This window comes from Hyperolius riggenbachi, chromosome 2 (genome assembly GCF_040937935.1).
Source record: "Hyperolius riggenbachi isolate aHypRig1 chromosome 2, aHypRig1.pri, whole genome shotgun sequence".
Lineage (NCBI taxonomy): Eukaryota > Metazoa > Chordata > Amphibia > Anura > Hyperoliidae > Hyperolius > Hyperolius riggenbachi.
The window spans coordinates 563,753,617-563,765,654 of record NC_090647.1 but is presented as its reverse complement, the minus strand read 5'-3'; the positions used below and the strand labels follow the sequence as shown (position 1 = coordinate 563,765,654).

General features: G+C 50.4%; 1 protein-coding gene across 7 annotated transcripts in view; it reads left to right on the top strand.

Annotated features, from left to right (window-relative positions):
• The window catches only part of LOC137547392 (uncharacterized), a 93,917-nt gene extending 81,879 nt beyond the window's left edge, over positions 1-12,038 (top strand). For all 7 annotated transcript variants that reach the window (XM_068270949.1, XM_068270943.1, XM_068270942.1 and 4 more), the window contains 2 exons: positions 7,904-8,026; positions 11,641-12,038. In XM_068270949.1, the coding sequence (XP_068127050.1) occupies positions 7,904-8,026; positions 11,641-11,724 (207 nt within the window). In that variant the 3' untranslated portion in view covers positions 11,725-12,038. The remainder of the gene's footprint in view (positions 1-7,903; positions 8,027-11,640) is intronic.

The window sequence follows — 12,038 nt, the reverse complement described above, 5'->3', positions numbered from 1 at the left end:
TCCTCCAGGAAGGCCGGAGTGGATCTCGCATACCTCTGAAGAAAGGTGTCGACATACCTCGACAAATTAGAGGTAGCCGAACCCACTCAAGAAATGGCCTCCCCGGAGGATCAACCAGGCCCTTATGTACCTTCGGTAGGTGGTAAGATTGGTGTTCTTGGATAGGTTATATTCACAAATTCAAATTCTTTTTTTTTTATTCAGGATACCTTCCTGGTAGGCGTTCTTTAACAATTGTTCTAGTTCCTCTCCCAATTTGCCACCAGGGTCACCCTTCAAACGTTTATATGTGCTTGTATCACTTAACAGACGGAGGGCTTCTTTATTATAGTCAGTTTTACTTTGAACGACTATCGCCCCCCCCCCCTTATCTGCCGGTCGTATGATAATGTCTTTATTGCGTTGTAAATCCTTTATGGCTCTGAATTCCTTACTAGATAAGTTATTCAGGTTTGTGGGTAGGGGTTTGATTCTTTTCAAATCCTTAACATTATGTTCAAATATATGCATTTCTTTGCTGTTTTCGTTTATAGGTTTGAACCTTGATGGGTTCTTTAAGCCCGTGTGTTGGAAGACTGAGCTGACTTGTTTAGGGACTGTAGATTTTTTTTGGGGAAATACGTCTTTAAGCATAATTTCCTCATATATTTTTTAATGTCTACATAAGTCTCAAATTTATTCAATTTCGTGGTTGGGGCAAATTTTAGACCCTTTTCCAACACCTTTTTCTCAACTTCCTTTAACTCTACCCCACTCAGATTGTATATACCCCTCTGTACATCAGTTTTTTGAGAATTATCCCCAGTGGTTACCGCCTTAATCCTCCCCCTCCCCCCCTCTAGTCCCCCTCCTCCTCTGCCTACCCCCCTCCCTATCCCTTTGTCTTGAGATAAAAAAAAATATTGGTTGATAGTACCATTAATCCCCTTCCCAGGATTATACTATAATTGATTTAATTTTGTATTTATATTTAAATTTTTTAAGGGGAACCAGCACGCTTTGTGTGAATGTATATGTATATGTGCATGTGTGTGATTTTAGAAAAACAAGTTTGCTTTCCTAAAACAGAAAGAATTTGCGATAATTCAGGTTGGAGTGAGTTTGAGATGTCTCCCAAGGAATTTTAGAGATTGTCTAAAGACCTATAGGTCTAAAAAATCTTTTATTACAACATAATGACATCCAGCGCATTTCCTATTGCTGTATGCCTATAGGCACGTGCCTACCATGCCTTATGGTAAATCGGCCCTGCTCATGAGTACAAAGCTAACTCCAGGACAGCACTAAAGGCTGGATTTCTAAGAATCCATCATACCCGCATGGCTGTTTAGGATTCAAATACTGCCTCATTCAGCTTGGAAACAGAAGTCATGACTTTTGAACTTTATTCCATTCAGCTGAAGAAACAATCCTGATAAAGTAAGCATTTTGTTTGTTTACATTTTATGAGCTGCTGATGAATTCCGTGCCTTTACATGTCCTGATTTTCATAGATAAAGCACCCTTGTAAGTAGAAAATAAATGGACCTCGGTTAAGTTCTTAGGACAAACTACTATGTGTCCATGTCTATCTTATGTGCGCCCCCCCCCCCCCCCCCCGCTCCTCTTTATATCTGGCTCCCTCCATTGAGTAGTTGTAGAAAGTGCTCTGGTTGAGGCTGAGCGTTCCAGAATGCATGCGTGAGTTCTGAATGTGGGCAGCAAGAGGAGGTACTCTTGCAGGAACACTTTCCTTCACTGCGCATGTGCGGTTTTGATGTTCCACATGTGCAATTCAGAATCGCTAGGCATGAGTTCCACAGAGCTTTGCCATTCAGATCCGAGTAAAATTTGAAAGGGGGGGGGGCTGGGGGTAATGTAGTCTTGGCCTTTTAGCCACCTCTGATCGATGCACTCCGCCTTGCTTTCCATCACACTCACGTCACTCCGATATTTTCTTCTCCAAACCCAGGAGGAGGAACTATTGGAGTGAAGTGCATCAGCTATAGGTGGATAAACTCTCAACACCCCCCCCCCCCCCCATCATAATCCGATCCAAACATTTGTATAGCGCTTTTCTCCTGTCGGACTCAAAGCGCTCAAGAGCTGCAGCCACTGGGACGCGCTCAAGAGGCCACCCTGCAGTGTTAGGGAGTTTTGCCTTGAACTCCTTCCTGAATATTGACCCTAGCCAGGATTCCAACCATGGTCTCCCATGTCAAAGGCGGAGCTCTTCACCAGTACACTATCCAGCCCAGGGGCGTTTCTAGGGTCCTTGGAGATCAGTGGCACCTGTGGGCACCAGGCGGGGAGGTACATGCGGCGCGCGCAGCGGCAAAAAATGGGCGTGGCCATGCGGTGAGTGGGCATGGCCATGGGTGGGGCCAAATGTACATGAACTTAGCAGCGGTGTAAGCTACGGATAACGGGCCTGCCCATCGAAAGATTGGACTGAGCCCCCTGTCCTTTATTTCGATCATTTACAATCAGTATAGGCATAGATCAAAGATGTATACGCACATACAATTTTGATTGGTCAATCACTGACCCCCAATTTCCCACCCCCGTGCAGTAAGTGGGCCAACAGACAATGAATTTTATGAACAGAGCTAAAATTGGCTAATCAAAATTGTATGTGTGTACCAGGCTTTACAGCTAATACTGTACATACTGAAAGTAGCAGGGATCAGCATACAATACAGCTGGTTTACAATCAAAGGCACAGAGTAGCACCTTACACTGTACACACTGGAGGTAAATCAGCACACAGTGCAAGCACTAGAGAACAGCGTATACTGTACATACTGTAGGCAGCAGAATTCAGCACACTGCAGCTAGCGTGCCAAAAATATGACGATCACGTTGTGCGGCGTGCTTATCGCTCCGCACCAAAAAATGGGTGGGCCATGGACCAGAATATAGGTGTGGTAACGGGTGGAGACAAATTTACATGAACCTAGCAATGGTGGGACATCAGATTAGGACAGTGGTGGCGAACCTTTTGGAGGCCGAGTGCCCAAACTGCAACCCAAAAGTCACTTACTGGTATCTATCGCAAAGTGGCAACAGCAATTTAAACTAAATACTGTACAAACGTTTTAACTCATACATGAACATTATGGAAAATCCAAGTTGAAAATAAACTGTGAAGATAAACAATTTCATCCATCCTACTCCTGAAAAATGTATTCAATTTTTTAGAACCTCTCAGTTTTATTTTCTGTTTTAAAACGCTAAAAAAGTAGGTTTAATGCTATTGTCTCATATGATAAGGATTCAGCTTTTCCCATAGTCTCGCAGTTAGCAATCATGTGACCCCCAACAAGACATATTCAGCAATCATGAGGCCCCCAACAAATCAGGAGGCCCCCAACAAGACAAATTCAGCAATCATGAGGCCTCCAACAAATCATGAGGCCCCCAACAAGACAAATTCAGCAATCATGAGGCCCCCAACAAGACAAATTCAGCAATCATGAGGCCCCCAACAAGACAAATTCAGCAATCATGAGGCCCCCAACAAGACAAATTCAGCAATCATGAGGCCCCCAACAAATCATGAGGCCCCCAACAAGACAAATTCAGCAATCATGAGGCCCCCAACAAATCATAAGGCTCCCAACAAGACACATTCAGCAGTCATGAGGCACATAAATAGACAGCATTTCACATAAATAGGCAGAATGCCCCCTTAATATGGTAGCCCCCCCAAGTTAGGTAGTGAGTGACAGGGACCCCCAGGTTAGCTAGTGAGGGACAGGCGCCTCCAGTTAGGTAGTGAGTGACAGGGACCCCGATAGTGAGTGACAGGGAGCCCCTTTAGGCAGTGAGTGAGTGCCAGGAAGCCCCTTTAGGCAGTGAGTGAGTGCCAGGGAGCCCCTTTAGGCAGTGAGTGAGTGACAGGAAGCCCCTTTAGGCAGTGAGTGAGTGACAGGGAGCCCCTTTAGGCAGTGAGTAACAGGGAGGCCCTTTAGGGAGTGAGTGACAGGGAGGCCCTTTAGGGAGTGAGTGACAGAGAGGCCCTTTAGGGAGTGAGTGAGTGCCAGGGAGCCCCTTTAGGAAGTGAGTGAGTGCCAGGGAGCCCCTTTAGGAAGTGAGTGAGTGCCAGGGAGCCCCTTTAGGAAGTGAGTGCGTGCCAGGGAGCCCCTTTAGGGAGTGAGTGCGTGCCAGGGAGCCCCTTTAGGGAGTGAGTGCGTGCCAGGGAGCCCCTTTAGGGAGTGAGTGCGTGCCAGGGAGCCCCTTTAGGGAGTGAGTGCGTGCCAGGGAGCCCCTTTAGGGAGTGAGTGCGTGCCAGGGAGCCCCTTTAGGGAGTGAGTGCGTGCCAGGGAGCCCCTTTAGGGAGTGAGTGCGTGCCAGGGAGCCCCTTTAGGGAGTGAGTGCGTGCCAGGGAGCCCCTTTAGGGAGTGAGTGCGTGCCAGGGAGCCCCTTTAGGGAGTGAGTGCGTGCCAGGGAGCCCCTTTAGGGAGTGAGTGCGTGCCAGGGAGCCCCTTTAGGGAGTGAGTGCGTGCCAGGGAGCCCCTTTAGGGAGTGAGTGCGTGCCAGGGAGCCCCTTTAGGGAGTGAGTGCGTGCCAGGGAGCCCCTTTAGGGAGTGAGTGCGTGCCAGGGAGCCCCTTTAGGGAGTGAGTGCGTGCCAGGGAGCCCCTTTAGGGAGTGAGTGAGTGCCAGGGAGGCCCTTTAGGGAGTGAGTGAGTGACAGGGAGCCCCTTTAGGGAGTGAGTGAGTGACAGGGAGCCCCTTTAGGGAGTGAGTGACAGGGAGCCCCTTTAGGGAGTGAGTGACAGGGAGCCCCTTAAGGGAGTGAGTGAGTGAGTGACAGGGGAGCCCCTTTAGGGAGTGAGTGAGTGACAGGGAGCCCCTTTAGGGAGTGAGTGAGTGCCAGGGGAGCCCCTTTAGGGAGTGAGTGAGTGACAGGGAGCCCCTTTAGGGAGTGAGTGAGTGACAGGGAGCCCCTTTAGGGAGTGAGTGCGTGCCAGGGAGCCCCTTTAGGGAGTGCGTGCCAGGGAGCCCCTTTAGGGAGTGCGTGCCAGGGAGCCCCTTTAGGGAGTGCGTGCCAGGGAGCCCCTTTAGGGAGTGAGTGACAGGGAGCCCCTTTAGGGAGTGAGTGACAGGGAGCGAGTGACAGGGAGCCCCTTTAGGGAGTGAGTGAGTGACAGGGAGCCCCTTTAGGGAGTGAGTGAGTGACAGGGAGCCCCTTTAGGGAGTGAGTGAGTGACAGGGAGCCCCTTTAGGGAGTGAGTGAGTGACAGGGAGCCCCTTTAGGGAGTGAGTGAGTGACAGGGAGCCCCTTTAGGGAGTGAGTGAGTGACAGGGAGCCCCTTTAGGGAGTGAGTGAGTGACAGGGAGCCCCTTTAGGGAGTGAGTGAGTGACAGGGAGCCCCTTTAGGGAGTGAGTGAGTGACAGGGAGCCCCTTTAGGGAGTGAGTGACAGGGAGCCCCTTAAGGGAGTGAGTGCGTGCCAGGGAGCCCCTTTAGGGAGTGGGTGCGTGCCAGGGAGCCCCTTTAGGGAGTGGGTGCGTGCCAGGGAGCCCCTTTAGGGAGTGGGTGCGTGCCAGGGAGCCCCTTTAGGGAGTGGGTGCGTGCCAGGGAGCCCCTTTAGGGAGTGGGTGCGTGCCAGGGAGCCCCTTTAGGGAGTGGGTGCGTGCCAGGGAGCCCCTTTAGGGAGTGAGTGACAGGGAGCCCCTTTAGGGAGTGAGTGACAGGGAGCCCCTTTAGGGAGTGAGTGACAGGGAGCCCCTTTAGGGAGTGAGTGACAGGGAGCCCCTTTAGGGAGTGAGTGACAGGGAGCCCCTTTAGGGAGTGAGTGACAGGGAGCCCCTTTAGGGAGTGAGTGACAGGGAGCCCCTTTAGGGAGTGAGTGACAGGGAGCCCCTTTAGGGAGTGAGTAAGTGACAGGGAGCCCCTTTAGGGAGTGAGTGAGTGCCAGGGGAGCCCCTTTGGGGAGTGAGTGAGTGCCAGGGGAGCCCCTTTGGGGAGTGAGTGAGTGCCAGGGGAGCCCCTTTAGGGAGTGAGCGAGTGCCAGGGGAGCCCCTTTAGGGAGTGAGTGACAGGGAGCCCCTTTAGGGAGTGAGTGAGTGACAGGGAGCCCCTTTAGGGAGTGAGTGAGTGACAGGGAGCCCCTTTAGGGAGTGAGTGAGTGACAGGGAGCCCCTTTAGGGAGTGAGTGAGTGACAGGGAGCCCCTTTAGGGAGTGAGTGAGTGACAGGGAGCCCCTTTGGTGAGTGAGTAAGTGACAGGGAGGCCCCCCCTCTAGCCGCCGCCGCCGCCGCTCCCCCCCTGCCTCTCAGCAGACCTCAGGATCAGCGGCGACCCGACCAGATGTACGAGCGGGCGCTGGACGCACCCGCTCGATATGCGGAAGTGATGTCACTTCCGCATATCAGTGCGGGCGCTGGGTCCTAGCGCCCGCACGATTGGTCGCCGGCTCGCCGCCTGATCCTGAGGTCTGAGACTGTCAGTGACGCGGCGGCTGGAGGGAGCCGCTGAGTCTTGACAGAGGGGGCGGCCGGGCGGAGATCCGTGGCACCCCAGGAAAGATTGGGGGCACGTGCCCCCCTAAAACAGGGCTAGCGACGCCCCTGATCCAGCCACTGTATGCCTACTTGTCGCGGCTAAAAGCATCTGGGAGCAAATAATGTAAGGGAAATTTATATTGTGTAGTGAATTGAATAAACTATTTTACGCTAAGGGTCGAATGCTATGCTTAGACAGGCTAAACGCTGAGAGGAAGGGGGGGGGGGGGAGGAGGAGTTTGAGGGGGGAGGGAAGATTTTGAGGATCATCTATGTATTTGGCTAATTTGACATGTTATGCTAGTCCAGGGGAGCCTCTAGGCATAGGCAGTACAGGCCATTGCCTGGAGTGCCATTGGCTAAGCCCCTCCCCACTGGTGTTCTATTACTTGCTTCTACTGCATCTGCTTAGCGCAAGTTGCAGGCAGCTGCCACTGTGTCCCTCTGTGCCTTGTACATCCCTCCCCCTTTTGTGCCTCCTTCTGTCTCCATGTGCCTCCTTCAATCCCCCTGTGCCACCTCTGCCTCCTTTTCCCCTGTGCCTCGTTTTGTCCCCTTGTGCTACCTCTGCCCCCCTATTCCTCCTTCAGTCCCACTCTGCCTCCTTCTGTCCTCATGTGCATTCTGTCTCCATGTGCCTCTTCAATCCCCATGTGCCACCTCTGTCTCCTGCACCTTCCTCTGTCCCCCTCTGCCTCCTTCTGTCTTCCTGTGCCTCCTTACATCCCCCTCTGCCTTCTTATGTCACCCTTTTGTGGCTCCTGTTCCCCTTTGTGCATCCTTCTGTTCCCCTTTGTGCCTCCTCCTGTCCCCTGTGTGCCTCCTTTCCTCCTGTGCCCCCTTTTGTGCCTTCTTCTGCGTCCCACTTTGATTTTTTTTTTCCTGTCCCCATCATGCCTCCTTCTGCCTCCCCATTGTGCCTCCTGTCCCCTTGTGTGCCTGCTTCAGTCCCCCTGTGCCTCTCACTGTCCTTTTTTGTCTCATTCTGTCCCTTTGTGTGCCTCCTTTTGTCCCCCTGTGCCTGTGCGCTACAGGTTTTCTGGCCTGGAGTGACAATATGGCTAGAGGCGCCCCTGTATGCTACTCTTTCAAATGTTATCTGCTTAATGCAAAAGATGTGGTGATCCTCAATGTCTGTTATGGGTTAATTTGAAAATTTAATAAATATTTAGAAAAAAAAACATCTGGGAGGCTGTGGTAGGGTGAAGGTGACCGAGAGACCCTAAAGAGAACGTACAGCATGAGCAGTCTTGGATTAAGTAATGTGTTGCAGGGGTGGGGGCGTATGGTAAGTATTGTGCAGGGGTGGGGCGTACGCAATGGGCTGGGGCATATGCTATGTTGCAGGGAGTGGGGTGTATGCTCTGTTACATCTGATGTATAATGTATTTCTTTGATGGGGTTTGTCATGCAGGAAGAGTCTGGCGGGACAGAAGATGCTGGTAGCCAGTCAGACTGGTATCGCCCTATGCAGGGCAGCAGAGATCGGGAGAGACGTGCCAAGGCCGGGATCTTCCAGTGCCAGGAGCAGATTAACGTGAGTATGAGATCCAGATTGCAGGGTGGTGAAATAACGTGGATCGCAATAAGCTTTTTCTGCTCCTATGCAGGGAGAATGTCTAACGGTTACTGAGCAATGGGCATACTTAAGCTGGCCACGAACGGTCCAATTTCTAGTGAAAAATCGTTCGAGCGATCAGAAATTCTGATCGGACGAAAAATCGTTCACTACACCATCAACTAACCAATCATTGCTTCCTATCTATCACGACCACCAAGAAAATCCAAATTTTCGTTCGACAAATTCATTCAGGCGACATTTTTTTCACTCGTTCATAATCGATTGTGTCCACCAATGGAGATTATTTACAACCAATCCGATCAGAATTTCTGATCGCTTGAACGATTTTTTGCTAGAAATTGGACAGTTAGTGGCCAGCTTAAGCACCCCAGTTTTCTTACAATGTGAGTGCCAAGAGGAGCTCTGACTACCCCGGAATAACTGCTTATTCTTGTGTGGCAGACGGCTGCCTAAGAGCAAAACGTGCCCTGATAAAGGGGCCCTACATGGCACCGAAACGTTGGCTTTTTAATTTTCATATGAAACTAAGAACTTTATGGGATGTGTTGGCCTTTTACCTACATTTATAACTGAATCAGCCTGAGGCTACACTCTGTGATAAGTGATGGTGCACACACATCCAATTTTGATTGCTCAATCTCTGACCAATTTTACCATCTCCATGTAGTATGAAGGCCCACAGACTTTGAATGCCCTGAGCAGATTGTGTAGGTGCACTCCATAGTACATGGAGGTGGTAAAATTGACCAATCAAAATTGCAGATTTGTACCATGCTTAAAGTAAGCTAGAGACATTAAACTCTAAAGATTTGATACTTACCCCGGGCTTCCGCACATGCGCAGTAGACCCAGACTGGACCTGACTGAGCCTGTTCCCTGTGGCTGATCACGGCAGACAGCGGGAGGATGGCGAGGTACTCAGAGGAGCTTATGGGGCTGGAGGAAGCCCCCGGTAAGTATCAAATCTTTAGAGTTTAACGTCTCTGGTACACTTTAAGACTTCTTACAAGATGGCCATAAGGGGAAAAACAAGGATAATGATGGGTCTATTGCAGTACTATGTTTAGTGAGGCTTTTGTGATATTAAGAATGAAGAAATCACTTTATATTTCCCTTGTCCAGCCTAGTTACCACCTATACATCACATTTTTCAACAGTTAACTCTTTGGTCAGCCACCTTGCACAGCAGGGTTCACAAAGACCATCTTGACCAGCAGACAGGGCTGAGAAACCAGAAAAGCTCCCCAAATGCTAGAGGTTTCAAAAGCTCTTCCCAGTGTAATGCTATGGGTTTTTTTTTACAAAACCTCATTGCTCCAGTGTGCATAGACACATAGGATAACATTAGCAGGAGGTTTCAAAAACTAATGGCCCATACTCACGAGGGACTTTTGTCGCCTCAACACGCGGCGCGCGCGTGTTGCGGCGACAGGTCGCCCGTGAGTATGGGCCGTCGCACGCGCGCGCACCCCGAACTGTCGCCCGCCGCTCTTGTCGCCATGCGATTGAAAGTTTCAATCGCATGGCAACAGTCGCCGCCGCACCTCTGCCGCAACTGTCGCTAGTCCGCGTGAGTACGCGGACTAGCGACAGCAACCTCCATAGAGGTGAATGAAGCTTCCGGCGGGGGGAGGAGGAACGTCGGCGACAGCTTCCGTCTCGCCGCTGGTCCCTCTTCCGCGTGTGTACGCGGAGGGACCTGGAGAGAAGCTGTCGCCGGCCTGTCGCTAGCACGCTCACGTGTGCTGGCGACAGGCCACTTCTGCAGCCCGTGAGTACGGGCCATAAAAAGGCTCAGAAAAACTCCTCTGGTGTGCACCAGGCCATAAACCCTGCTGGTCATGGATGACTCAGTATAGATGGCACCAGGGATGGTCTCTGAGGCCTGGTGCACACCAGAGGAGTTTTTCTGAGCGTTTTGAGTTTTGAAACCTCCTGCTAATGTTATCCTATGTGTCTGTGCACACTGGAGCGATGAGGTTTTGTTAAACCCCCCCATAGCATTACATTGGGAAGAGCTTTTGAAACCTCTAGCGTTTGGGGAGCTTTTCTGGTGTCTCAGCACTGACAAAGTTGATGAAGTGGACTGGATCTGCTGCATTTGATCAGTCCCATTTCCTGGCTGCATAAATTAGTATCAGTTCAGAATTATTGAGTGAAATGTGGTCTGGTGTTGAGGAGCAGAAATGCAGATATCAAACCAACATACAAGGATTCTGGTGATACCTTTAGCGGCCATCTGCGCTTCACGATGTGAACGAGGTCTAACTATATATGGATTATGGCAAGCTTTCCAAATGTTAAAGGGAAGGTTCACACTGGTAAAAAAAACAAACTGCACTCACCTGGGGCTTCTTCCAGTTCCTGGCAGTCGATCGGTGCCCTCGGTGCAGCTCCTCTCCCTTCTGGCGTCCAGCAGTGAAGAAGCCGACCTCGCCAGGTCGGCTTCTGTGCGCTCCACGGCGGGGGGGGTCATGTGGTGTAGGGACGTCATCGGGCCTCTACTGCACAGGCGCAGAACTACTGCGCTTACGCAGTAGAGACCAATGATGTCACTTACACCACGTGACCCGCGCCATGGAGTGCACATGAAGCCAACCCGGAAACCGACCTGGCAAAGTCGGCTTCTTCATCGCTGGACGCCGGGAGGGAGAGGAGCTGCGCTGAGGGCACCGATCAACTGCCAGGAGCTGGAAGAAGCCCCAGGTAAGTGCAGTTTGTTTTTTTTGTTTTTTACCAGCGTGGATCTTCCCTTTAAGTGTCCTACAAAAGTGTTTAACTTACCTGGAGCTTCTACCAGCCCCTTGCAGCCTTCCTGTCCTGCGCCGGTCCTCCACGATCCTCTGTTCTCCCGCCACCAGCTAGTTTTGTTTTGGCGACACTCATGCAGACGGCAACACGGACAAGGATACACATTGCCAGAGCCGCAGTAGCCCAGAGACTCAGTCGGCAAAAACGAAACTAGCTGGCGGCGCGGGGAATGGAGGATCATTGATGACCGACAGGGGGCTGGTAGAAGCACCAGGTAAGTGAAACGATTTTTTTTAGGACACTCAAGTATATCCTTAACGTTTGAAAAACTTACCATAAACCGTATACAGTTAACGTGGCCACACACCATACTATTTTTCAAATTTATGTTGAATTAAAGCATGGCAAACCATTTTTCTGACTGTATAAATTCAAATATCTGACCAATGTACCACACACCTATGTTCAATTTTGCCCTAAGCATGAATACAATAATTGAAAGCTCAGAAAAAAATTGATTGGAACTGTAATTCAAAAAATTGACAATCCATCACATACCATACAAGGTTGGTCTGAAATTTCCAACATGTCCAATCTCCGAAAAACATGAAATTCGATCGGATTTATCGATTAAAAACAAAACTCTATTGAAATGATCGAATTGGTGAAAAATGTTTTTAATTGTATGGTGTGTGTCCGTTTGTCTGCATTTCAGAATCCGTATCTTATCTCTAGATACCTCTATTGTGTGATGGAGACACTCTTGTCTCTGATCTCCATCTAATGTGTATGGCTACCACCTTGTGTTCTGTCCACAGGCTCTCTTACAACAGATCGCACAGGAGATTACCCAGACAGAGGCGGACCTGGGCGTGGCAATCAGTGCAGCATACAGAGGGTGACCCTCATTGACCTTATGACACCACTTCCTTATGCCAGACTGAGGCAGATCTGGGAGTGGTCATCGGTGCAGCATATAGAGGGTGATACAAGGGACAGTATTACAGCATCTCGTTATGCCAAACAGAGGCAGAACCTGGCCTGGCCATCAGTGTAGCGTACAGAGGGCGATACCAGTGACTTTATTACACCACCCCCTTATGCCACATGGAGGCGGATCTGGGCGTGGCCATCAGTGCAGCGTAGAGGGTGACAAGTCACAAACCTTATACCTTCTCATTATGACGCCTCCTCCAATGTTGTTCCATAATGTGAC